General features: G+C 38.1%; 4 protein-coding genes and 2 non-coding genes across 6 annotated transcripts; 5 read left to right on the forward strand and 1 right to left on the reverse strand.

The window, feature by feature from the left end:
* The first annotated feature begins 2,589 nt into the window (after positions 1–2,589).
* On the forward strand, positions 2,590–8,101 carry LOC137945236 (uncharacterized). The gene is made up of 6 exons (XM_068791020.1): positions 2,590–3,197; positions 3,280–3,336; positions 3,885–4,678; positions 4,804–4,843; positions 6,481–7,056; positions 7,147–8,101. Exons 1-6 carry the CDS (start codon positions 2,625–2,627, stop codon positions 7,981–7,983), a joined length of 2,877 nt encoding a protein of 958 aa, XP_068647121.1. The 5' UTR covers positions 2,590–2,624; the 3' UTR covers positions 7,984–8,101.
* A 232-nt stretch (positions 8,102–8,333) lies between these two features.
* LOC137957464 (large ribosomal subunit protein uL6-like) lies at positions 8,334–11,172 on the forward strand. Its single transcript, XM_068805144.1, has 3 exons — positions 8,334–8,822; positions 10,664–10,786; positions 10,880–11,172. Exons 1-3 carry the CDS (start codon positions 8,460–8,462, stop codon positions 10,964–10,966), a joined length of 573 nt encoding a protein of 190 aa, XP_068661245.1. The 5' UTR covers positions 8,334–8,459; the 3' UTR covers positions 10,967–11,172.
* Positions 9,929–10,026, forward strand: LOC137965415 (small nucleolar RNA Z266). The gene has a single exon (XR_011116070.1). It is a non-coding gene; the product is annotated as a small nucleolar RNA Z266 (small nucleolar RNA).
* LOC137965411 (small nucleolar RNA Z266) lies at positions 10,140–10,237 on the forward strand. The gene has a single exon (XR_011116069.1). It is a non-coding gene; the product is annotated as a small nucleolar RNA Z266 (small nucleolar RNA).
* A 9,884-nt stretch (positions 11,173–21,056) lies between the features above and the next one.
* LOC137945246 (pentatricopeptide repeat-containing protein At3g12770-like) lies at positions 21,057–23,463 on the forward strand. The gene has a single exon (XM_068791032.1). The coding sequence runs from the start codon at positions 21,057–21,059 to the stop codon at positions 23,262–23,264; it is 2,208 nt and encodes a 735-aa protein (XP_068647133.1). The 3' UTR covers positions 23,265–23,463.
* Positions 23,464–24,965: 1,502 nt separating this feature from the next.
* LOC137957480 (pentatricopeptide repeat-containing protein At5g04780, mitochondrial-like) lies at positions 24,966–27,957 on the reverse strand. The gene has a single exon (XM_068805146.1). The coding sequence runs from the start codon at positions 27,801–27,803 to the stop codon at positions 25,272–25,274; it is 2,532 nt and encodes an 843-aa protein (XP_068661247.1). The 5' UTR covers positions 27,804–27,957; the 3' UTR covers positions 24,966–25,271.
* Between the last annotated feature and the right edge of the window lie 39 nt (positions 27,958–27,996).

A 27,996-nucleotide genomic window follows, 5' to 3' on the forward strand; every position in this document is an offset into this window, starting at 1 on the left:
CCAGTCAGCTATTGTCGGTGCTTGAGTTTCCTAGAGCACTTTTTCTTTCACGAATAAATGGTAAGCTTTATCGTAGGTTAAAGGAGAGAGCTTTGTACTCAAGTTCAAGTCTAAAATTAGAATCGAGCTTGAGCTCAAATATTTTAACCGATTTTGAGTTCGAGCCAGAGCTCCAACCTACATTTAAAACTCTAAAAATAAAAAATTATAAAAATAAATAAAGAGAATATTATGATGAACTTAGTACCACTGAATTGTAAGTTATCATAGAGGAATCCAAGACTTTGCAATGGGTATACAAATGTATAATAACCAATTTAATATACCTAAGAGAAAGAGTGAATACTTCCATCAGTAGTGTTTATTTAATTGGCAAATAACAATATTAGATGTTGAGGAACCCAAAAGGGTTGAATGATCGATCGTCTTTGAGGTTTGAAGTAAATAAGAGCAACTAACAACCAACTAAAGTGGAACTAATGAGAGCAATTAGAGTAAATGATATTTTTATTAAAAAAATATATGCTAACAAGTCAGTTCAAGAGCTAAAAAGTCAAACTTGGAAAATCTCGAGTTTAACTTATTATACTTAGCGAGCATTATTTCAAGTTTGAACTCGAGTTAAGCTCAAATAAAAACTAAATTGAACCGAGCTTTTTTTGAGTCAAGTTCCAACGGTTTGCAAGCCAGTTTGGTTTGGTGCCACCCTACTAAAAAGTGAAACTTGCAAAATATTAAATTGTGAAAGAAAGGAAGAAAGTTAGGCTGAATTTAGAAAACATAAATAGACAATCAGTTGCTAATTCAATTTATGACTAATGTCTTTACTCTTCGGTCTAATTGGATATGTCTGGGATAAAATCAACAGCTACCTCGCATTACAAACAAATAAAGTTAATTTACCAACTTTCAGATTAAAAAAAAAAGGTACGTAAATTTTGTGACTTTTGTCAAGATAAAAAAGGGTTGATACTAGATAGGTAGGTCGAATCAACCAATGAACCCACTGACCTGACTAGACATCACCGACTAGTCCGCATGGGGCAGACTAATCGGGTTTAGCTCCATTTTCAGGATTATTATTAAAACAAAAAAATGCTTTATATTTATTTAATTTTACATCAATTACTTCAATTTTTCCGATGCACACCTTTTCAATATTAACTGATGCATAATTATTATTTTTATTTTAATGGGAAGAAATTAAGTTGTTTATTTGTACGTACTCAGTCATATTATAAAATTCAATTTATAATTCATAAGTTTGTCTATTTTGTACAAAAATTGGACCTATAGAAAATAGAAAAATAGAAAAAAATTATATTTAATGAAAATTCTGTGACATTTGTACTACTGAGAGAGAATTCACAGGAATTTTATTTTTTATTTAAAAATTAAAAGAGACAAAAAACTTGGAGAGACGACGTTAGGCACAAAGGACGGCCATTTTAGAGTTCTGGCGGGATGAAACGGGAGGTGACGAGTCGGAGCGGCGAGTTGGGTCCACGAGCCGCGACTCGCCTCGGTTCGTATACCCAACCTGCTGGAATCTCATTTCCAAGGTGGTTCTGCCCTACCGAATGGATTCGCTCCCTTGAGAATCCTCATTGTGTCATAAAGAAGAAAAGGGATTCATTCCTCTTTTTCTTGAGGGAGCTCTGTTTGTGGACAAAAGAGGGAGGAGGTGGTCCATTGCTGGGTAAGTCGGGACCACCCCTTTCCTTCTTTTTTCAGCAAATATTCTTGTAAAGAATAAAAAAGGGAAAGAGTGATCTCTCTCCTCTCCTTACCTTGTGAATCACAAGAAAAGAGGGAAATTGTGAATTAGAGCTCTCCCTTTCCTGCAAAGGAGGGGGAGAAAGGGGAGGGGCTGGCCCCTCTCCTTCGCCTTCCCGTGACCGTAAAAGAGGAAAGGAAGAGAGGATCTCTGCCCCTTCTATATCCTCAAATTAGATTAAAATGTCTGTCACATTTTTTTGGAACTTTAAAAAAGATATTATTACATGTAAGCTTACCCATCTCGGAGATATTTTAACTTTTATCGTAATTGTCTCTAGATTTGACTTAAAAGGCTGCATATAAAATTATGATATTTAGTAATCACAAATGGAAATACAGCATTATTCGAAAATTACCATTTCTTGTCACGTACCCTGGGATTTACTACCCAAGGAGTAACGTATGAGAATTCATTTTTTTCCTTTGCATTGGATACTACCACGAGTTTCTGTGTCGATTCAATTGAAAGCGATGCCAAGGCTAGGAAGGAAGCACTTGTTCAAATCTGTATGGAGATCGACATAACACAGCCACCTCTTTTACGATGCCTCGATGCTAGAAAAGAATAAATAATCAGTGACGAGCAGAAAAAGCGGTCATCGTGCAAAACACTCATCTTGCTTTAGCGCTTTTATTTAAATATAAATCCCAATGTACGAGGCAAAGCTATGAAATCTCACCAGGAACTCCCAGTGCGAATCAGTACTCTCCAACTTTGACAACCGAGAACTACTTTCGCTTTAACGGGATAATCTTTGATGATACCATTCGTGAAGAAGAACTAATGTTCAGCTATTTATGCGGAATTGAGCCATCCAAAGAGTCGAAGTGAGAGAAAGAAAAAAATGGTACTGGTTGACGCTCCTTCGAAATCAGATGATGAGAGTGGGAGTGACGAAATGGCACAGAATCCGAGTTCTTCAAAGCCAGAGAAGGTCTGGGCGGAGCAATCAATTTACAAGGTACCCAATTTTCTAAAAATCTTGAACGAAAAGGCCTACAAGCCTCTGATGGTTTCCTTCGGACCTTATCACCATGACGACACCATGAAGGATCACAAAGAAAGGGCGCTCTCCCAGTTTCTGGATCGCATGGGGAAAACCCGCGAAGATTGCAGTAGCGATATGGAGCCGATAATAAAAGCAGCCGCGAGCTGTTATTCAGAACTGGAGGAGAAGTGGGAAAAGGAACCAGAGAAGTTCCTGGATATGTTGATCCTTGACGGATGTTTTATGCTGGAGGTCATAAACATATTTCATGGATTATCCAGTGATTACAGTGCGGATGATCCAATCTTTAGCGCCCACGGGCAGCTATATAACTTTCCTGTCATTAGGAGAGACATGCTATTGATCGAAAACCAGATTCCTTTCCTGGTTTTGCAGAAGCTGATGGAGTTCAAGAGGAAACCACCCAAGGTAAGCACATAATCTTCTGATGGTGATTCTCGACAATGCTCATAGTGTGGCATAAAGGTCTCGTCTGTTTTTTGAAATGTAGACAGGGTTGCGAAAGAGGGCGCATGACACGTCACGGGGTTTCGGCGTAGCAGCACAGGTAAATGACGCTCACTCTACCTGCTGTTTTTTTCTTATGCTGAGTCATGCTGCGAGTTTAGATTTGCCAAAAATACCTATTTAAAATTTTTTAATTAATTAAATAGTTATCTTTTAAATCTATTTATCAAAATACCCACTTTTTACTTGGTCAAAGTATTTACTTGCCAAGTTTGATTGGACAGATAGAAGAAATTTAAAATAGAAAAAGGGAGAAAAACAAAAGCAGAAGAAATAAGGGTTGATGTGGGGTTAAAGGCTGACTTGGCAATGTTGACGTGTTGCCACACCGGTGGTCAATGATGATGTGGTTAGAGTCAAAGTTGGGTATTTTAACTAATAAATTAAAAAGATCTCCTTCATCTTTTCCGGCAACCCTCTTTGAAAACCAGAGAGATTTTACTTAAGAGAATCTGAATGTTCTAAGAAGAGTTTTCAATAGCATAACAAAGATAACAAAACCAAGTGACTCAAAATTTGTTCAGTCATAAACATTTGGCTCACAAAAGAGTAATAAAACTGTGCCCAATGTCCAAATGGTTCACGCAGGACCAGGAAAACCTCAACAAGCTTATATTGCAATTCTGTACCCTGAGAGAAAGCAAGACCGACATTGGAAACTGCCTTCACGTCTTGGACATATACAGGAAAGGCCTACTTCGAAACCCCTCCCGACCCACCGCTCAGCCCATGACAGGTAACACCTATGTTTCTTCACAACCTCCCAACTCGGCTCCTTCACCACCTCCACCACCTCCACCACCTCCACAGACCACCAGCATGTCAACCATTCGATGCGCAGAGCAGCTTCACGAGGCCGGAATCGAGTTTCAGACGAGTTCTAACTATCTTGACGACATCAGTTTCAACGACGGTATTCTCACCCTCCCCGTTCTAGTGGTCGATGATGCCACCGAATCCACGTTCCTTAACCTCGTAGCCTTTGAGAGACTTCACGTAGGCGCAGGCAACGACGTGACTTCCTACGTTTTCTTCATGGACAACCTCATTAATTCTGCAAACGATGTTAGTCTTCTCAGTGAAAAAAGGATAGTTCTGAGTATAATTGGCAGTGATGAGGACGTTGCCGAGATATTCAATAAGCTGTCAAATGAACTAACAATCAATCCGGACAATAGCCTGCGTGAGGTGCGTGAGAAGATCAGACTACACTGCGAGCAGAAATTTAATAGATGGCGAGCCAATCTCTTGCACAACTACTTCAAAAGCCCGTGGACAATCATCTCTCTTGTAATCGCATGTGTTTACTTAGTTCTCACTGTACTTCAGACCAATTTCGCTATAATGGATTTCTACAAGCCCGACGACAAGTCTCCTTCCCCGTGACTTGGGTCCTAGTATTTTTTCGCAGCTTTTTCTGATTATGATTTCCTGCTCTTAGTTGAACCCAGTTTATATTGTTTGCTCTTTTGGACCAGGTTTTTGTGTGTTTTTACTTGGTTCTTAGTGTAGTTGATCATGTTGTTTGGGCATGGGAGTTTGGAAATGTTCATTGATGGATTTATTGATTAAATGAGAGTTATTGTGTTTCCTTTACATCAAGTAATGCAAGCTTGCAAGTTTCATTATTTTATTGCTACTTTTTACCAAGATAGATAAACTTTCCGGGCTATTGTCCGGTGCTTGAGTTTCCTAGAGCACTTTTTCTTTTCACGAATAAATAGTAAGCGTTATCTTAGGTTAAACGAACGAGCTATGCTGAAAAGTAGGGGTTCAAGCTTGGCTTGATCTAAATACTTCTAACTCAGCTCAAACCTAAAATTAGAATCAAGCTTGAGCCCAAATATTTTAACCGATTTTGAGCTCGAACTCGAGCTCCAACCTACATTTAAAAACTTTAAAAATAAAAAATTACAAAAATAAATAAATAAAATATTATAACGAACTTAGTACCATTGAACTGCAAGTTATCATAGAGGAGTCCAAGACTTTGCAATGGAGTATACAAATGTATAATAACCAACTTAATATACTTAAAAGAAAGAGAAAATACGTCAATTTAATTGGCAAATAACAATATTAGATGTTGAGGGACCCAAAAGGGTTGAATCGATCGTCTTTGAGGTTTGAGGTAAATAAGAGCAACTAATAGCCAATTAAAGTGGGAACTGACGAGAGCAATTAGAGTAAAGGGTATTTTCATTAAAAAAATCTATGCTAACAAGTCTGTTCATGAGCTAAAAGATCGAACTTGGAAAAATCTCGAGTTTAACTTGTTATACTTAAACGAGTCTTATTTCAAGTTTGAACTCGAGCTGAGCTCAAGTAAAAACTAAATTGAATTGAGTTTTTTTCAAGCCAAGCTCGAATAGTTTGCAAGCCGGTTTGGCTTGGTGCCACCCCTATTAATGTCTAATTGGATATGCCTTGGATAAAATCAACAGCTACCTCGCACTACAGAAATTTTGACCCTTAATTTCTTCCAAAATTGACCCGAGCGATTTCACATATAGTTAATTTACATACTTTCAGATTAAAAAAAAGAAGGCACGTAAATTTTGTCCACGGTTCATCTAAAGTCCATTCAGAAGTTAAAGGTGGGTTCTACTCAAAATTGTCCGTGTATGTGTAGGATCTAAAAAGACTACAACCACATTAAACTAGTGAATTCTGAGTCTGTGTCCATAACTGGTCAGTTTTGATAATGTTGCTTTGACGCTTATAATTATGTTTCTTTGGTAACAAATTACATGTTTTGTAACAAAACACGAAACCAAAAACTACCTACTCTAACCTCATCCACTTTGGCATTCATTCACTTGTTCTTAAACTTCATCCTCTTCAGCAAATTATACTTGTCCATCTCCATAATAAGAATTCCCCGTCAAACACATGCAAATGGCTTTCTCAAGAATTTTGTTAACCTCACAAGCTACCTTTTGAAGTTAATAAGAAACGAATAAAGAAAACATGTCAGTAGTAAAGCAGGAACTGACACCCAGATACTTTGCTCTTTGGGGCCTCCTAAAATGGCGTTTTTCCAACTCAAGCGTGATACATTCTTGTGTTACGACGGCCATGGGTCCCGTTAGTTAAGAACTGTAAATTGATGCACACTATTCCTGCATTAAATCTCTGCTCCGTTTTGTTATAAATGTACTCTTGTTTTGGTGATCACTGAAAGAAGACGATAGAGAAGAAGAAGAGGAAGTGGACGGAAGACCTGCGCCTTGATATGGAGCAGTACACACAGCAGACGGAGGTATGGGAGAGGCACTCCATTTACAAGGTACCCACTTACCTCTCTAATCTGAACCAGACGGCTTACGAGCCCCAAGTGGTCTCTTTTGGCCCTTACCACTGCGAAGATCAGCAGTGTAAGCCAATGCATGAGCACAAGGTCAGAGCTTGCACAAAATTTCTGAACAGAGCCTGCAAACCAGTTGAGCCATACAAAAAGGCTTTAGGCGTGGTCATAGATCAGCTCAGGGAATCTTATGATAACCTTGATACGAAGTGGCAAAATGACGAGAACGACGACTTCATGGATTTGATGATCCTTGACGGGACCTTTATGCTGGAGATTTTGAACAGCACCACCGACAAGTACAACGACTACCATCCCAACGATCCCATCTTTGGCGCTCACGGGAAGCACTTCATCCTTCCCTTCATCCGAAGGGACATGTTGCTGATTGAAAACCAGATTCCTATGCTGGTTCTGGAGACGTTGATCGCCGTCCGAGATAGTACACTGCCGGTGACGTTTTCTTCGTTTTTATCAATATTATTGTCATTTTTAATCAAACTTAAGATTCTATTATAACTAATATAATATCGTCCTAACCAGGAACAAGGTAAGAAAACTGAAGATGCACAGAGTTCGGGTATGCAAATGCATGCTTGTAAACAATCACATACACCGTCAGTGGTCGTTGATATACCGATAATTAAAACTCCCAGGTCGGTCGGGGAGAACCAGGAGTTGAAGCGCCTCGTCGTCGAGTTTTTCTACCAAACGAATGTCGTCCCTGAGAAGCCCAGCCTCCACCTGCTTGATCTCTACAGGAAGAGCCACCCGCTTCTTGATTACGTGAAGTGCGAGAAAAGCAAGCCCCTTACAGCAGGAAAAACTTCGGAAATTATCAGGTCAGCGACTGAACTCAAAGATGCAGGAGTCGGGTTCGAATTTCTCAAAAATGAAGGCAACATCAATAGCATCAAATTCAATAAAGGGGTTCTCTTCCTGCCAAAGTTCACAGTCGACGACCACACAGAATCGACCTTCCTCAACCTAATGGCCTTCGAGAGGCTTCACGTCGGCGCTGGCAACCAAATCTCCTCCTACATTTGTTTCATGGACAATCTTATCGATTCTGCATTGGATGTCGCCATTCTCCAAAAGAAGGGAATCATCCAGAACGCAACAGGCAGCGACAAGGCTGTGGCATCCTTGTTTAATCAGCTATCCAAGGAAGTTCCTCTGGACTCTGGAAACAGTCTCGACCAGGTGAAACAGGAAGTGAACAAGCACTGCGAGCAGACATGGAACCATTATCGAGCGAGTCTCGTGCAAAGGTACTTCCAGAGCCCTTGGGCTTCGATCTCCCTTGGTGTTGCCATTTTCCTTCTGGTGCTCACCATTACACAGAGCGTTTACTCAATCTTGGATTTCTACAAGAAATAGTTGACCCCCATGGAAGCGGTTTCGGATTTTCAAGATTGGTCAGCAATTATATATTTTCAGAGGGGTTATCTTTGCCCTGATTGGCATGTTGTTTTACTAGTAGTGTGTAATGAGCAATGTAATAAAGGGCAAGGAGATTGGGCTCAAGCGTACTCAATCTGGCGTTTCATTTTTTTTTTTATTGTAATAATATAATGTGAAAAAGTTTCATTATTGACCGAGAAACGCAAGAGGCTTGTGCAGTTACAGAAATACCCATATAGGATTCTCTTACCTTAGATCAACGAGAAAGAATGCAACGCGGACGACTCGCGTGTGAAACTCCATAAGATACTCGCAGCATACTCCACCTAGAGAGTTTTGCTTTGGCCTCATTGAAACCCCAGTTAGGGTTTTCGTGCCCCTCTCAGCCGAGCTTTGACATTCTCCACTTTTGATAGAGAGGGAAGGAGGGAAATCCCGAGAGCAGAGCGAAGATGAAGACGATTTTGGCCTCGCAGACAATGGACATCCCGGAGGGTGTTAAGGTGAAAGTTAAGGCGAAGATCATCGACGTGGAGGGCCCCCGGGGCAAGCTCATCCGCAATTTCAAGCATCTCAACCTCGACTTCCAGCTGATTGAAGGCGGGAAGAAACTCAAGGTCGATGCCTGGTTTGGGTCACGGAAGACCATGGCTGCCATCCGGACTGCCATCAGTCATGTTACCAACATGATCACCGGTGTGACCAAGGGCTACCGCTACAAGATGAGATTCGTGTATGCCCATTTTCCCATCAACGCCAGTATCACCAACTCCAATAAGACAATAGAAATAAGGAATTTCCTTGGCGAGAAGAGGGTAACATTCTCTAACTAGTGAATAGTTGCACGGATGTTTGGCTTTATATGATATTCGGTTTGGATTGTGATTTACTATTGACATATCATGTGATCTTACGCGTAACATGAAGTTTAGATGGAGAGTGCTTTTGGTCTATTTATCTCTTATGTGGTTCTGACACTAGCGATCATTCGTTGTCTCCTTTGATCTATGATCTGCTTTCATGAATGGGCGAAGATGCATTTTAGATCAGTGCCGCCATTGTGGGAATTAATTTAGTTAAATATGGTCCGTATATAATTGAAAGAGTGGCGAGCGGTTTTCTTTTCTTTTAGTAATTCCCAAAAGATTTGTAATGTTTAAATCGTGTTTAAACTTTATGGAGGTCTGTGTTATATTCAGTATATTGATTTGTCCATTGAGTATTGGTATGGGTATTAAGTTGCTGTACGTGTAGTCATTTCCGTTATGCTACTAATGTAGCATCTGGTGTTAATATATTCTTGACATTTACAAGTTTGAGCCTTACAGATTTGTGCTTGATGCCTTGCCCTGTAAGAGTCTTTGCACTTTACCATAGTTGAGCAGCATGAGGAGATCCATTGGTTTTATGTTTGGTTCCTTTTAAGTTTTTACTATGTGGGAAGGGTGAGAAAGTTTAGTTTTCTTGGATGTTATATACTAAATTGGTTAAGAACTGTTGACACATTGTCTCCTGTAAAAAGTTTTAAATTTCATTTTATGTTGCTTGGTTTTCTAGTCATTAGCAGCCAGGGTTTCCTGTGTGTATGAATCTTATGAGTAGCCCTTAAGATCGCCTTTCAGATCAGTGGAAGTGTTTTGAGTCATAGCTACCTGATGTCAATTTGAGGGTCTGTCAAAGTTCCTCTCTTTGGCCTCTCTCCCACCTTTCTGTGTGGCACCTCTTAACTGGAATAGGATTTTCTTCTAAATCCTTTCATATATACCTTATGTTAGTTGTCTTTGGAATGAGGAAATTTTATTTGCCAATTTTCTGTAAATGTTTTGTCTATATAGGCTGCAGAGGAAATTCTCTATTCATGCTTGTCTGTTTTATAATTTCTTTGTTATCTTTTAAATTTACGGTTTTTCATGGTTATTTTGAGGGGCAAGAATGATGAAACAGTTAGATGCATGATTGGACTATATGTTCCTCGTGAACTAAACTTTTGATGTATACTATTACCCTGGCATCCCTCTCTCAAATTCTTACTAGGAAAAATATCTAAACCAGCTTTGCATTTTAAAGTTTGCATTTCACTGTTCTTCTTTCTAGTTTCAGTTGTTTTGAAGTTTTAAAAACTTGGTTATTTTGAATGGCAAGAATGATGAATCAATTAGATGTGTGACAGGGCATATGCCCTTCATGAACTAAACGTTTGAGGCATTCTAATTATCCTGACTCGTCACTCTATTTATACCACACTTATGAAAGAAAGGGTGCAAAATGGGCTCATATAGAGTCTTGGGGTTGAGAGGCAAAAATTTTGAATCCTGCTCTGTTCATTCTCGAATGAGACATACTAACTCAAATGCTGTTCAGTGATCCACTTTATGCGAGTGATTGGTGGGTTTTTACTCTACTTTGGTGAAAAGTGGTCTGTATTTTGCTATCTGTGTAATATTTGGTTGTTGTATTTTTGTGTCTACTTAACATGAACTTATTTTTCATAGGAATTGGGTACGTGAACTTATCTTTCCTCATGAATATTAGATGTGTATAATTTGTACTATTTTTCATAATAATTTCGTTCTGCTGCTACTTAAGCTATGTGTTTTTTTGCTGTATGTGTGTATAGTGTCATATACTGAGGGTGTTGCATTTTGTCATCATTAAGGTACGAAAGGTTGCAATGCTTGATGGAGTGTCAATTACTAGATCTGAGAAGGTCAAAGACGAGGTGACTTTGGATGGAAATGATATCGAACTTGTTTCAAGATCTGCTGCCTTGATTAACCAGGTAATGTCTCATGTTTCTAATATCAATGCATGTTTTCTGTAACTTTTTTGGTGCATACATCTTACTGATTCTACTGGCGGGTTGTGTGTGCAGAAATGTCATGTCAAGAACAAGGATATAAGGAAGTTCCTTGATGGTATATATGTGAGCGACAGGGGAGCCATTGCAGGAGAGAATTAATAGATTAAGTGAATTCTGATATGTTCTGTGGGGTGCCTGTCAAACTGTTTTGTTTTTTTTTTTTTCTTTTTTGTTTAAATTTTGTTTCTGTGTGTTTAATGCATTTACAGCAGTGTAGGAAGAAGAGCTCATGTTTTTCATGAAACGGTAATCGGAACATTGTACGAAATAGCTTATTTTGTATCCGATATATATCATTTATGTCACGATGTGTCAAGACGCTGGCTAATATAACCTAAAAGGAGATCATCAAGGGTCTGTTTACATTAAAGATATTGTTAGAATTAGAATCCAATGGATAATTAAGGCTTTGATGTTAGTTTACATTAATAAAAAGGAAAAAGAAAAACTATTATTACATCATTCTTTACCTTAAAATTTATATTTGTTCTAAATAAAACATATAGTTAAACTCAAAGGACCCACCAACCTGGTGGCCCCACTCTTGACTTAAGGACTGGGGGGCCCTCTCTTCTCTTCCTCCCCTTGATTCCACTTTTGACTCGAAGGCGTAGGAAAAAAGGGTCACAGGTCAAATGGGAATAGGAATTCTGTAACCATTCTATTTAACCTACACCTGTTGTATTATTAGTTTTGCGCCAACTGGAGATGGTATTGCATTACCCATTTGTTTACTTGTCTAACCATGGTTAATCAGGTAAACGGGTAATTAATGGGTTAAACATTAAAAAATATTTAAAAAATCCAAATATTTATATAAACAAGTAACAAGTAATATTACTCAAAGATATTCTGTGCACAATGCCCTCTCCCGTGCACATAAAATAGTGCTTTTTATATGTTCTTTAGTAATTTGGCCAGTTCATCTACTGTGGTCTAGACTTCATTAGATTACATTCTGCTTCAGCCACTTGTCATTATTTCTTGCCCTTATTTTTGCTTAGAACGAAACCAGATCAGGCGAGAGACCATTATTAGAACCCTTCCATTAAGGGTGAAACGGAGACCTCAAATTTTGTTCTATACATGATCCGAATCTTGATAGGATTTCCTCTTACTCTTAAGGGTCTGTTTGGAACCCCATGAAAAAGAAAAGAAAATGAGATTTTGACTATTATTATACCCAAAAATAATTAGTGAAAAGGAGAAGATCATTATCTCGTTTTTACTAACTATTTTTGGGAATAATAATGGTCAAATTTGTATTTTATTTTATTTTCTAGGGGTTCCAAACAAACCCTAATCTCCGCACACTCATTACTAATGGAATCAGAGTGGTTACTTCTACACCGTCACACTCTTAGCAACAGGTTATCTGATGTTAAAAAGAATGAATAAATGAGTAAAATTGTTAAACTATCTAACTACATGGAGTAAATGAATTGCCTCAAGATTTGGTGCTTTTTTAGATTCGGATCTTCCAATTAATGGAAGGTGAATGCTACCTTTTTTTCCTATTCTCTTGTTCATTTGTTTGAAAGGACTATACCTAATATTAATGTATGGACTAGATAAATCTGAAACCTCTGCTTTTTTCACTTAACATGACCAATTACATCGTGAGAAGGCAAAAAACAAGGTAATTATTTTTCCTTTGTTACATTCCCCACACACCCCTTTTTATCTGTTACCTTTCTACTACTATCCTTTGGGCCAACCTTTTGTGCGTTACTTTAGTTGTTTTTTTTTTATATACATATGGGAGTTTTAAGTCCATTGAAAATTTTTTATGAGTACCCTTAAGTGAATTTTTGTCGTCATCATTTGAGTGATAGGAGTTTTCCTTTTTAGTGATTATTATCACTACTTTGGTTTGAAATCCTATGACGTTGGTTTTGACATTTTTTATATATACATCCCCCATCTTATTTTTTGAGAGTCTATGTCCAATTGGGTTCTTATCCTTGAGACACCTTGATGGAGGAAATAATAAATAAAGTTATATTTTTGTTTCAAGATGGGATTACACAGATACCTTCCATCTTGAGGGGGAGAAGCAGAAGAAGACATACAAGAAAGAGGTATTTTATTTCACATATTGTGAAATTTTTATTAACCAAAATATTCAATAAAGGGGGAGCACAAAAGATGAAGTTTTTACATTTATGAAGAATTGCATCTGTGAAGAATTTTTTTCAGCAAAGAAAAATTAAAGACCAAAAATCATTTTCATTGCAAGCTGAAGTTATCAATTCCAACTTGAGGGGGAATGTTGAAGAGCATATATGGAAAAATATTACATGACTCTCACAATAAGAAGTCTTACAGAGCCATTATTATTATCGGAGGAGGTCACACAAAAGCGTTTCAATTAAAAGGTGTTTTAGTTATGTTAGTCTTCTATTTATGTTTTGTTATTTAATTATGCTAGGACTTATCTTTAATTGTTAGACTTTGGGTGTAATTGGGACAAAGATAGTTTAATTGTCATTGGACTTTACTACTTTTCTCTATTATAAATAAGGGTTCATGTACACAGAGTACAATAAGTTAGTGAAGTTTTTCACTTTTCTATAAATTCAATAAAAAAAATTGGGGTTATGACAAATGAGCCGGTCACGAGCTCCTTGATGATCCAGGCTTTCAATTGAGAGGGTCAAAGGGCTTCGGGGATGATCCGTCTTGAACTCCACATTGGTGAAATGGTTTGTAGTACTATAGCCCATGAAATAGATGCCAATACATTCTACAACTTGACATTTTTTTACAAAGTCTGAAATTTTTTATTTAGAAAGTTTTGTTTCCTAATTCTAGATTCTAAATAAGAGTCCTTAATCTCCTTTATTCCATTATTATCTCTTGAATATTTTCTTTGTAAATTGGTCAAGTTGTGTTAAAAAGTAATTTCCTTATATGAGAAGTGTATTTTTAAAAAATTTCCATTATTATGTTCTGTCAAAAAAAAATTTTATTGGGGTTTTTTAAGTTTCCTTAATCGTCATATTCATAGAGGAATTATTTTTTTACCTCCCTCTTGAATACAACCCGGTCAATTTTTATCCATCTATTGGTCTAAAATGACTCCTTCTTACTTGGAAGTATGAGATATGCTATCTTTTTATTCTCACCCTTAATTCCTCAAAGTACTTTCTTCAATATGTTTTTTTATTAAAACTACTTCAGAGAAATGCTTATAGACCCACTACCTAAAAAGTATAAGAGTGTGCCTGTTATGGTCTGGTATGGGCTGGCCCATGGCCCTACCCTGGTTCGCCTTGACAGTTATAGGTCCTGGGTTAAATACCTATATCTTCCGCTTAGGGGTGGCATCGAGCCGAGTTGAGCCCGAACCTCGTCTCGAGCCTAAAATTTTTATCGAGCTCGAGTCCAAAAAATTTAACCGAATTCGAGCCGAGCTCGAGCTTCTACATATATTTAAAACTTTTCAAAAAATATATATAAAATAAATTGTATATAAAATTATGCATATATTTTACATAAAATTGGGTATGACCTCTACATAAAATTGGACATAACCTATATATATATAATATGTATAAGATTGGGTGTGACCTCTACTTAAAATTGAGCATAATTTATGTATATAATACTTATATAAAATTGGGCATGACCTCTACTTAAAATTGGGCATAATCTATATACATAATACCTGCATAAACACTCCATAAACACTCCATAAAATTGTCTATACATTTCATAAACACTTCATGAAATTGTTTATACACTCCATAAAATAGTCTAAACACTCCATACAATAATCAAACATAACAAAATTAAATGAAATATCACTATCAATTTACAATCACGCAAATAAAAACTATAAATCATTTAAATAAAATCCTATTACTATTAGAGACTTACTAGAAAATTACAAGAAATATTTTAAATCTTTTTCGGAAAGTTAAATGGACCTCTTATTACCTTTTCTAAGGAAATAAATAATAAATAATAATTAATCTAATATATTATTATACTTATCGATAAATTTTTAATCAAATAAAATGTCAAACAAAAAATTGCTATGAAAATTGCCTCATGCTAAAAGAATTACATCATCAAGTGACAAATACTTATTCAAAATTTTTCTATACGGTTTTCTAGTCCATCTTGGCAAGAAAATTTTACTTAGAAAATTATATGATTTTTTAACAAGAATTTATAATTAGAAAAATATTTTCAAAAAAACTTGAGGCGCTAATTGTCGCTATATTTCTATTAAAAATGTTTTTTCAATATTTATTAAAAAACCACTAATAGTCTCTAGAAACGTATTTCTACTAAAATATCTTTTCAATTTCTTCAAGAGCCATGAAGAAGGGACAAAAAGTTTTTTTTTTCCTTGTTTATGATCTCGCCCTTAGGGGTGGCTTCGAATAAATTATATATAAAATTATGCATACATTTTAAAAAAATAATGATAGGGGAAGTTCAGGATTGAATTTCAATAATAGATTAAAATGCACCAATATTAATCTTTTTTACTCCAATTATTGTCTAGCTTGTTTTGTAATTTTTGAATCTAGCTATAAATTTACTATGGCCTCCTTAGTGCCCCTAGATGAAAATTTATATTCTAGGAAAAACTAGAAATATTTTCCTATGATACATATTCCCAAAAAAACCTTTAAATAAAATCATATTACTATTAGTGACTTATTAGAAAATTACAAGAAATATTTTAAAATTTTCTTAGGAAAGTTAAATGGACCTTTTATTGCCTCTTCTAGGGATATAAATAAAAATTAATAATCAATCAAATATATTATTATACTTATCAATAAATTTTTAATCGAATAAAATGTCAAACACAAAATTGCAATAAAAATTGTTTCATGCTAAAAGTATTACAGCATCAACTGTTATATACGTATTCAAAAATTTTCTATACAGTTTTCTACCCCATTTTGGTAGGAAAATCTTACTTAGAAAATTATATGATTTTTAATAAGAATTTTTAATTAGAAAAATATTTAAAAAACATGAGACATCAAATAAACTTATTTCTATAAAATTTATTTTTAATTTTTTCAAGAGCTATGAGGAAGGAGAATTTATGATTAGTTTTTTTTTTTACTTTATGATCTCACACGTGCGAAGTCATCTTTGCGTGGGGGAGATTATTTCTCCCCTGAACTTACTGGTTCATGTTTTCCACCGAGACCACACAGAGGGAAGGGGGTTAGGACGCCGGGGAGAACCTGTCGTCAGGGATGACGGCTGCGACGGTGACGGAAGCGGCGACGACGAAAACAGAGGCGACGAGGAGGAGGGGAAGAAATCGAACGGACGGCCACAGAGGCGATCGACGAGTAGTTGTCGACTGTGGTAGAGGCGGCGACAATAGCCGACGGGAGGGACTCGGCTTTGACGAGGGAAGGAACAAATTCCCTCCCCCCCCCCCCCCCCCCCTCGCTCTCTCACGCTCACGCCCTCGTTCTCGCACCAATACCAAACCCGACTCACCTCGAGCCGACGAACCGAACCTTGCTTCGGTTGAGCTCGGCTCGTTAAGGTAAACGAGCCGATTTCAGAGCTCGAGCTCGATAGGTAACAAATTGAACTGAGCCAGCACCGAGCCGCTCGCGACTTGACTCGACTCGGTTAGAAGACACCCCTACTTCCGCTCCTATCAGGCCGATTTTTTGGGTAGTATTGGTTAAGTGCTTAACATTTGGTATCAGAGTTAGACCTACTTTGCGAGTTCGAATCCCGATGGAAATACTCTACGTTATGTCCCCTGTGCAAGGGTCCTGTTTCAGGAGTTGCACAGGGATGGCTGGCGTAGGGCCGCCGTGGACGTCGCTCTTCCAACGGGGGTATGGTGTTATGGGCTGGTATGGGCCCTACCTTGGTTCGCCTGGGCAGTTATCGGTCCTGGGTTAAGGACCTATGCCTTTCACTCCTATCAGGCCGGTCTTTTGGGTAGTATTGGTTAGGTGCTTAACAATGCCCGACATCCAGATTGAGTCAAGTCTTTTATTCTTCACCCAAGAGGTATTTTTTGTTTGAGTTACCCTTAGAAAGTGAGTAGTCTCTTTGTTGTACCTTAAAGTTAAGATATTTTTTCATCATTGAAATTGAACGGAGTGTGTTTTAGATTATGACCGTTTTAACTGGTGTATGAAGTTTTGTCGTACGAGTAGGAGTGATTTTTCTTCTCTCACCATTATGTTGTGCAAGTTGGATCTCTTGGTAAAGAACAAAGAAATTCTGCTCTTGAGGGGTAGAAGAAGAAGTAGAAGTAGAAGAAGTACCAGAAAGAAGCGAACAACAATGAAGAATTCCACATGTTGTGGTAATCAAATTTTATGTGACTAGAATATCCAAGTAAGGAGGAGAACAAGATGAGAACTTTATGAAGTGTAAACAAGATGTGGACATGAACAAGATGAATCAAATAAAGGCAATCAAAATTTCTTATTCAAGCACACAATTTTTATTATTAAGATTATTTGCAAGTGCATTTATAAACACCAGCTGAAGGGGAGAGTGTTAAAAGACACCCGCATGTGTAAGGGTGGCATGGTTAGTAAATAAAGAGAACTTTCATATAAATGACATAGAATTGTAATTATGCAAACTGGTGTATGTCCTCTTATGTCTTTTTCCTTTTATAGCATGTTGCCCTAAGGGCATTATAGTTATTATAAACACCTTCACACAATTATAAATATAGCCTTAAGGCATGGGGTAAAACATTCAAGCATCTTCCCCTTGGCTCAAATTCGTCCTTAAACCTCTCACTCTTTTCTTCTTCTTTCTCTCCCTTGGTTTCTTCTCTTCTCCCTTCCAAGAGCTAGAGTTCTTCTCTTCTCTCCTTCCCTTGAGATCTTTTGCCTTTATGTGTTGGCCTTAGAAATCAACACCAAGTGATGTGCTTCTGAGGCCAACTCCTGGAAATCTTTAGGCTTCTAACTCTATGAGAAGGAAAATAAGCTCCAATGTATCCCTCTAATACACATGTCGATTTTGGTTGTAGTTGACAAGTTGACACTTTCTTTGCAACTGAAACTTAAATTCTTTAAATTCCTCAACAGATGTAATCAATCATTTTTTTGCCTTTCTATTACTTCATGTTGGAAAGCTCTGTCAAGGTTACAGTGAAGTGAGTGCTTTAAAACAAGGTCCAACAACTATCAATCAATTCTTGTCCAAATTGCTTCACAAGAAAGTTCAATGAAATTTCCATCACCATTGAACTTTTGTAACTTTGGCAGATGATACCCAAATGGCTTCTTAGGTGTTTGGATACGTTGACTGTAGAGCCTCACATGAGTTTGAGATATTTGTCCTTTGTTAACATGAAGACTACTTCGGATGACATTGGTAATTATTTCATTGTGAGCTTCCATTGTAATGGTATTGTCTTCAACTAGTTGGAACCCTCTAGAAGTCCTATGTTGGTTAAAAAATGGACTTGTTGAAGTACTTGCAAATGTTTGATGTTAGTTTGTCGCATGAGAGGGTTCTTTCAAATTAGTTATTAAAAAATCTAATTTATTTACGAGTTGAGTGATTTGGTCATCTTTGGCAAAGATCTATTCGTTTAATTCTTTTATCACCTGATGGAGTTCAACTATCTGCTTCTCAAGTGTTTTTGTTTACTCACCATTGTAGTAATCTTGACCAAAGGTGACTCAATAAGTGAAGCAACATCTAAGGGGGATGGAAGACTTGATGAACCAATTGACTCCATCAAGTTAGTTTGTTCCATTAATGAACCCGTTGACATGACCCGATCAACCAGATCACTCACACTCGCAAAGGGGACAAAAACTAGGATGAGGTTGAGGAGCAGGAATCACCTTTTTTGGAAGACAAGAGGCAAGTCCCTTTTTTCCCCTCATGAAAAAAAGAAGATAGTGGGTTCCTACCCTTTTATATATAATACTTGAACAAAATAAGGTTTAGGTATTGTGATAATTTTACTCAGGTATTGTAATTTTATGTTTAGGTATTATGATAATTTTCCCCTCACTTCATTAGTGGAGTTTTATAACATTGACGTAAAGTATTAATTCTTTTCTTTGATTTTTACTAGATTCTAAATATAAAGCTGCACTTGAAAATATAACATCAAATGTATTAAAAATATTAAATCAAAGTTATTGCATTTGAAAATTAGGATCTATATAGTCAAAAATAAGATTTCAATTTTGTGTTGTATTGTTATTCACATCGTCTGATAGCCATTTTATAGATTGTAATAATCTATACATGGAGAGTTTGAGAGTGATTACAGGGATTTACAGAATATTCACAGAGATGGAAAGAATATATTTATTTCGTAAAAGGGAAGAAATCTCAACACTCCCCCTCAAGTTGGTGCATAGATATCACTCATTTCCAACTTGTTGAGACAATTGTTAAAAGCTCGGTAAGACACCGCCTTGGTCAGCACATCAGCAAGGTGATCTTGAGACTGAACATGAGGGACTTCAATGATTCTTACTTCTAGCTTTTCATTAATAAAGTACCTATCAACGTCAACATGTTGGACTGGGATGTGGACAATATCACATGCTACCTTACTATCACAGTATAATTTCATAGGACTTGTCTGCTCAATGTGTAGATCTTGTTTCAGATTCTTGATCCATAATAATTCACACATTGCCTTGGCCATTCCCCAGTATTCAGCTTCAACTGACGATATGGCCACCACTTCTTATTTCTTAACTCTCCAAGTGACCAAATTTCCACCTACAAATGTAAAGTATTCAAATATAGATCGTCGATCCTCTATTGACCCAGCCCAATCAGCATCGGTACATCCTTTAATTTTCAAGTCGCCTCCCTTTTTAAATAAAATTCCTTTCCCTGGAGATGATTTCAAATAGTGCAAAATAAGGCTGTCGGCATTCATATGTTCTTCACTTGGAGAGTACATAAATTGACTAACCACACTTAGTACATAAGTTAAATGTGGTCTGGTATGTGCAAGATACATTACTCTAAAATGTTCCTTGTTAGTCGGGACTTGATCTGAATGTGTTTCCAATTTTAGATTTTCTTCCATGGGAGTACTTACTGGACTACATGTTGTCATACCAGTTTCCTTCAACAAATCCAAAACATATTGTCGTTGAGAAAGAAAAATTCCTTTCTTCGATCTTAATACTTCAATACCAAGAAAATATTTTAAGTAGCCAAGATATTTCATTTCAAACTTGGCAAGATGATTTTACAATGCTTTCTTTTCTTCTGGATCATTCCCAGTTACTATTATATCATCAACATATACAATAAGAGTTGTGACTGCTTCCTTGTTAGATTTCAGGAAGAGAGTATGATCTGAGTTGTTTTGTTTGTATCTGATAGACTTCATAAAATTGGTAAATCTTCCAAACCACTTCATAAAATTGGTAAACCTTCTAAACCACGCCCTCGGGGACTGCTTCAAATCATATAGGGATTTCTTCAGTTTACATACTTGTTTGCATCCTTTGGTTTGCATAATATATCCAAGAGGTAATTCCAAATATACATATTTTTGGAGATCTCCGTGCAAAAATACATTTTTAACATCAAACTGATATAAGGGTCAGTCAAGATTCACAACCAGAGATAGTAGAATTCGAACAGTATTGATCTTGGTGACGGGTGCAAATGTCTCCATGTAATCAATCCCATAGGTTTGAGTATATCCTTTTGGCGACAAACCTTGCTTTGAACTTTTTAATGGTGCCATCGGCTTTATATTTAATGGTAAATACACACCTGCATCCAACTGGTGTCTTTCCTATAGGTAAGTCAACCACTTTCCATGTTGAATTCTTTTATAGGAACCTTATTTCTTCATTCATAGATGTTTTCCACCTAGATCTTTTAAGGTTTCCTACACACTATTAGGACTAGATATAATAGATAGTTGATTTATAAATACTTTATTTTCCTTTGACAATCTATAGTAAAACATAAAATTATGCATTGGATACTGAGGTAAAACATAAAATTATGCATTGGATACTGAGATTTAGAGGTAAGAAAAAAAAAAGACATAAATATACATTTTTTTCCTAATTTCTGCCTGAACTAGAAGTTGAGATTCCCTGCACTCTCACCGGCGCTGGGGCGTTAGCGGTGACACTGGAAAGAAAGTATAAATTTCGAGAAGTTTGCATGACTATTCGAGAGTGAAACTGATCATGCGACTAGTTTCCGAGTAATGCTCAGTATACACGGGAAGTCTCCACTTGTTTTCTGGAGAAGTTCTCTGTCACTCCAATGCCCAAACAATCTCCCGATTGCTCTGACATCGCTGTCTCGTTTCTTTTACGGTGCCTTTACTTGTCTGGCCTTTTTTCAAACAATTGACTGCAATCTAAGAAAAGGATCATTTGACACTGATTTCTATGATATTCTTCTACAAACTTGCCGTGACTTGAAACCACTAAAACAAATACACTCGTATCTCACATCGCTTGGCCTTATACAGGAAAACCCTCATTTGAGTGCCCAAGTGATAGCTAATTACTCGAGACGTGGCGACTTAGAGAGTGCTCGCTTGCTCTTTGATACTATCAAAGGATGCAGGTCCTTCCTTTGGAACACCATGATTCGAGTTTACACAAACGGTGGCCAGTACGAAGAGACTCTCGAACTGTATTCTCTAATGCGCCAGAGTGGCATTAATCCAAACAATTATACATTCCCTTTTGTTTTCAAGGCCTGTGGCTCTAGCTCATGGATTTCCAAAGGGAAATCAGTCCACCTGGATGTGGTGAAAACTGGCTTCCAGTCTGATATGTATGTTGAAGCTGCTCTGGTGGACATGTACGCCAAATGCGGCGAGATAGACGATGGGCGTAAAGTCTTTGACGAAATGTCTAGTCGAGACCTTGTTTGCTGGACCGCCATGATCACTGCGTATGAGCAATCAGAACGGCCTGCTGAATCATTGTCCTTATTTTGTCAGATGCAGCTGGAAGGTTTTGTAGCAGATTCAGTCACTATTGTCACGATCACTTCAGCAGTCGGCCAGTTGGGTGACCTTAAGAAAGCTCAATCAGTTCATTCCAACTCGATACACAATGGGTTCATTGAGGATGTGAACGCTGCAAATTCAATTGTGACCATGTATTCGAGATGTGGGGAAGTTGAATCAGCAAGAGTGGTTTTTGACAGTATCAACGAGAAAGATGTCATTTCATGGAATTCAATGCTTTCGGGTTACAGTCAGAATGGCAATGCAACTGACGCATTGTCACTCTTTGACGCAATGCTGGCTTCTGGTGTCAAACCCAATTCAGTAACAGCTTTGATTGCAGTGTCTTCTTGTGCCTATTTGGGCTCTCTATGCCGCGGGAGAAAGATCCAGGACTTCATCATTAGTAGTAGAATGGAGATTGATACCACCTTATCGAATGCCATCATGGACATGTACGCAAAGTGTGGGGATTTGGCCACTGCCATGCAGTTATTCAACAGTAGGCCTGTAAATGAACGGGACGTGAGCTCATGGAATGTGATGCTCTCAGGTTATGGCATGCATGGCCATGGGCGAGAGTCACTTGACCTCTTTTCGAGAATGCAGGAAGAAGGGGTTCGGCCCAACCACATCACGTTCACATGTCTTCTCTCTGCTTGTAGTCATGCCGGTCTGGTTGAGGAAGGCCGGAAGTTATTTGATGACATGGGAAAGAAGCTATCTGTGAACCCTCTGGTGAAACACTATGTATGCATGGTTGACTTGTTAGGCCGAGCTGGGCTTTTGGAAGAAGCATATGCTTTGATTGCGGAAATGCCACCGGAACCCAATGATGAGATCTGGGGAGCGTTGCTTGGTGCTTGCAGAATCCACAGAAATGCAGAATTGGGAGAATTTGCAGCTAAGAATCTCTTCCAGCTGGAGGACAAACACACAGGATACTATGTTCTGCTGTCAAATATATATGCAGCTTCTAGTAAATGGCATGAAGTACGGAAGCTGAGACAAGATTTGAAGGGTAAAGGAATGAAGAAACCTGCAGCTTTTAGCTTGATTGAATTGGGTAATGAAGTTCATGGGTTCCATACAGCAGATCAGACCCACCCAGAGTGCGTAGAAGTTTACAGGAAGGTCGAGAGTTTAGTTTTTGAGATGAGAATGGCAGGGTATGTCCCAGACGCTTCCTGTGTCCTCCATGATGTGGAAGAGGAAGACAAGGAAAACCTTCTTAATTCTCACTGTGAGAAGCTGGCATTAGCTTTTGGTTTAATGAAAATTGAGGTTGGGTTGCCTGTACATGTGACAAAGAACCTCCGGGTTTGCAACGATTGCCATTCTGCGTTCAAGTTGATATCTTATACTCAAAAGCGCACGATAATCGTCAGAGATGCCAACAGGTTCCATCATTTTCAAAATGGATTATGCTCGTGTAATGATTATTGGTAAATCTACTCAAGAAGACAGAACGTTATCTTTGAAAGACTGGATGAAAGAAAACATCAATTTGGAACTTCAAATCATTTATTGACCGAGCCAATATGAGTTTGTAATTAGTAATGAGACAATTAAACAGGAAGGCTAAGGATGTTTGGCCTGCTTCTGCCTCTGCCTTGCTTTGATACGTTTCCAAGCGGTCAGAGGGGTTTACAAGGGTTTATAAGGCTGTTGTTTTCTCTGTTGCAGCCATCACCAGTCAATAATAATACATTTCCATCTTTCCTTCAGTTTCAGCGAACACAACCCAAAGGTTGCCTTGAGATCATCCTCTAGGAGATGGCGACTTAAAGTCATCTATATCATTTTTATTTATTTTTACATTCTCTATGGTAGACAGACGAAGTGAACAAATTCATAATGTAATAGAGCAACTAAGACCCCGATTAGTAAGCATTGAAAACTATTAGCCCTCCACTGTGAACCAAAATGTTTGTGGTTTCTGCTGTAATATATTTGTTATGTGAAACTGTATATCCAGTTTGGTTATTCTTGTGATTAAATTCTTCTTTTAGAGTTGGGATGCAATGCTTATTCTTTTTCTTTTCTCCTGTTTCTTTCTTGCTGAATGATAGAATTTCATTTGATCTGGTGCTCCACTGCTCCTTCCAGAATCAGAAATACACAAATGAGCTGGTTCTCAAATTTCTACTGCCCTCTTCTACAGTTTTCCAGTCAGCACTTAGCCTTCATTTACTTGACATGTTTAGGAAGACCAGGATCTAGGATGTCCAGATCAACACTATTTACCAGCGTTCGATCAACACTATTTACCAGCCGTAGCTGTTCGATAAACTGCAGAACTTCTCAGTGCAGGAATTAAATTCAGAAGAAGCCCTGGCCATAGCCTCAAAGACTTCAGGTTTGAAGATGGTACCCTCAAGTTTCCCTGTCTTTGATGTTGAAGGTAGCACAGAGTCCATCTTTCTCAACATGATAGTGTTCGAGTGTCTTAGCCCTGCTGCAACTGTTGACATAAGTTACAATATAGCCTTCATGTATGGTCTCATAAAACTCAGCAAGGTGTTAAAAAATAGTACCACATGGATTAGTGAGAACAAAGATCTTGAGTTTATTAGTTGGAAAAAAAGTTTCATGAGATGGCTAGTCATTTTGGGATAGACCTTGAACCTCACTTCAAATAATATCAGAGTAGGTACACACATGTAGGTACACACATGTAGGTCTCCACCCAAATTATCCAAGGAGAGTGTTAAAGAATAATCCCACATAGATTAGTGAGAACAAAGATATTGAATTTATTAGTTAAGAAAGATAATTCCTAAGTTGACTAGTCATTTTATGATGGGCCTTGGACCCAACTTCACACAAGGGAAGTCACATTTCTTCAGTGAGAAAGGTGACTGTGACCAAGCAACATTGGGAAGCAATGAGATCGTGGCAAAGCTCAAGAAGGAGCTCGCAAAGGATGTCTTCTTTAATCCGCCTAGGAGTTTTTTTGAAGTGTGTGATTTGTTGAATGAGAATTATAACAAGGGGGGCATGAAAAGGTGGACGAGAAGGCTTCGAGAATGTCGAAAGAATCTCAAGGAAACATAATTCCATCTCATTTGTGCCGATTATCTAGGGTCAACCTCTTTTTTGAAACGAGCAAACTCAACACAAGAATTTAACAAGTTAATCAGACAGAGTATCATCATTCTCCTCAATTCCTTTCCCTCCAGGTAATTGAGACTGAGTTGAAAGGAGTTGTAGGCTTATAATCATACCTCCCATCCTTGTATTTCTATTCTAAATTAACACAATAATTAACTTATGTCCTACAATTCCCAGAAATGCAACAAACCGCCTAATCCACCATGCTGCACTTAACCAAGCAATCGGCCATATCTGCACTAGCGACTAGTCCAAAGTTCTCTAGAAGCATGAAGCAAATGCAACTTCACATTTTCATGTAGTTTCCAGAGTAAAACTGAAGATTTGGGGTACAAACAGATGCTACCAGTAATCCTTGCATGAACACCATCCATCTTCAAAGTGGTGAAACCGATTAACATCTCTTACAATTATCCGCCTTTTGTAAACTTTCGAAATCAACTTGATGGCAGAATGACAATCATTACATATTCGAACATCTTTGGTGACCTGTAGCGGCATCTTCTCATCAATACACATGGTGCCAAAAGCAACAGCCAGCTTCTCACTGTGCATGGAAAGGATCAGTTCTTTGTCTTCTTCCTCTACATCATGTAGGACACAGGACCTATCCGGTGCATAACCTGCCATTTTTAATTCCATCAGTAAACTCTCCAACCTCCTGTAGACCTCTCTATGTTGTGGATGAGACTGATCTGCTGTATAAAATCCATGAACCTCTTTCCGAAACTCAATAACACTAAAAGCTGCTGGTTTTCTTAATCCTCGGTTGTGCATTTTGTACCTCAATTCCTCCAATTCATGCCATCTGTTTGAGGTTGCATATATATTTGACAATAAAATATGATAACCCGTATGTTGGGGCTTGACCTGAAACAGATTCTTTGCTGCAAATTCCCCTAATTCTGCATTCCCATGAATTCTACAAGCACCAAGTAAGGCCCCCCACACCCCGGAATTTGGCTCTATAGGCATTTCTGCAATTAAGTCTGAAGCCTCACTCAAAAGCCCTGCACGACCGAGCATGTCAACCATGCATGCATAGTGGATCACTAAGGGTCCTTTATGAAACTTCTTTACCATTTTCCCTATATCACTGAAACATCTTCTTCCTTCTTCAATCAAACCTGCATGGCTGCATGCAGAAAGAATGGATGTGAATGTGATATCATTTGGTTCAATGCCTTCTTTCTGCATCCTTGAGAAGAGCTCAAGAGCTTCTTTCCCTCGGCCATGATTGCCATAGCCTGATATCATCACATTCCAAGTGCAGACATTCCTCCCACTAACAAGATTGTCATTAAAGATCCAAACTGCCGCTTCTAGATCTCCACACTTACAATACAAGTCTACAATAGCATTCTTTAAAGTTGTGCCAATCTCAATTCTTTTAAAAATGAAACCATGAATTCCCCTAGCTAAGTGCAATGATCCCAAGTATGAGCATGCACCGACAACATTTAACATTGTAACCGAATCAGGTCCAAAGCCTAAACCTAGCATCTGATCAAAGAGAAGCAGAGCTTCTTTAGCAAACCCATTTTGTGTATAACCTGAAAGTATTGAATTCCATGAAAAAGTGTCTTTCCTCTTCATGGCATAAAAAACAACTTGAGCTATTTTGACAAGACCACACTTACCATACATGGCAATTACTGAATTTCCCACGTTTACATGGTCAAGAAATTCATTTCGAATGGATTTGGCATGAACTGATCGAGCCCTCAAGTCATCTCCTAGCTGCCCAATTGCCGATGCAACACTTACCATCGTAACAGGACCAGCAAGAAAACCATCTTGTTGCATTTTATGGAACAGCTCCAAAGATTCCCTAGCTTGTTCTGACTTTTCATAAGCGGCGATCATGACATTCCAGCAGACAAGGTCCCTATCTACCATTCGGTCAAATAGTTTTCGCCCTTTGCTAACCTCAGCACATTTGGAGTACATTGCCACCAATGCAGATTGAAGAAACACGTTAGACTCAAAACCATTTCGAACCGCATAGGCATGGACTGATCGGGCCATCCTAGCATCTCGCATCTGAGTAACTGCTGAAGTAACGCCTACTATTGTAACCAAGTTCGCAACAGGCCCCTCCAACTGCATTTGCCTAAAGAATGCTAAAGATTCTTCAGCTCGACCTAGTTGCTCAAAACCTGTTATGATCGTGTTCCAGCAGACAATATCCTTCCTTGACATTTGAACAAACAGTGCACCGGCATATTCAATTTCACCACATTTCGCGTAAAAGCTCATCAATCCCGAATTTACAATCGAATCCATCTCAAACCCATTTTTTAGCAAATGCGAATGAAGCAATTTTCCTTCAGTAATTAGACAGTTATGCGCAAAGGCTTTCAGAAGAATCGGGTACGTGTAGTTATCTGGTTGCAAGCCCTTCTCTCGCATAAGCAAGTACACGTCGATTGTCTCATCATAGAATCCCCCAGTAGAGTAAGCTCTGATCATCGCATTCCAAAGAAAAGAACAATTATACCTTTCCATTGCAAGGAAGAGTGAGTAAGCGCTTTGCATGTCATCCAAAATGGAGTATTGGGTGATAATTCGGGCTCCCAAGCGAGGATCGAATTGAATGAACCCATTCGTGGCAAGAAACGAGTGCAATTGTTTGAGTCGTTTCAAGCAATTGCAGGACTGTAGAAGAAGATCATAGAAATTATAATCCAAACAAGAGAAGTGGTTGTCGAGTCGGACAGAATTCCTCGACTTGGTCTCTGCGTCCCATGCATTTTTAGAAAAGGCAAGCGAGGAAAAACAGCCAGCGGCAGACTTTTCTTTCAGGTTGAACCGCCAAATATTCCCAGCTGGCAAGTAAGAGAAGAGGCGTCTTTTAATGTGGAGGGCGAGCATTCCATCTCCCTAGACAATGTTTCTGCAAAGTACTACAGCTATTTTCATCTGAGATTCACGTAGCCTTCGGAGAAACCTTCTGTCACAGACTCACAGGCTTCGCTCATCGCTGCCCAAGAGTAATCGGTACTAGATTATTAGTATAAAACAGTAACTTTACAGAAAGCGGACGAGTTAACTCATTTGTTTTTTG

Source organism: Aristolochia californica, unplaced genomic scaffold (genome assembly GCF_029961685.1).
Source record: "Aristolochia californica isolate CCGP_79_NKW_82.1479 unplaced genomic scaffold, dmAriCali1.0.hap1 SCAF_1, whole genome shotgun sequence".
Classification (NCBI taxonomy): domain Eukaryota; kingdom Viridiplantae; phylum Streptophyta; class Magnoliopsida; order Piperales; family Aristolochiaceae; genus Aristolochia; species Aristolochia californica.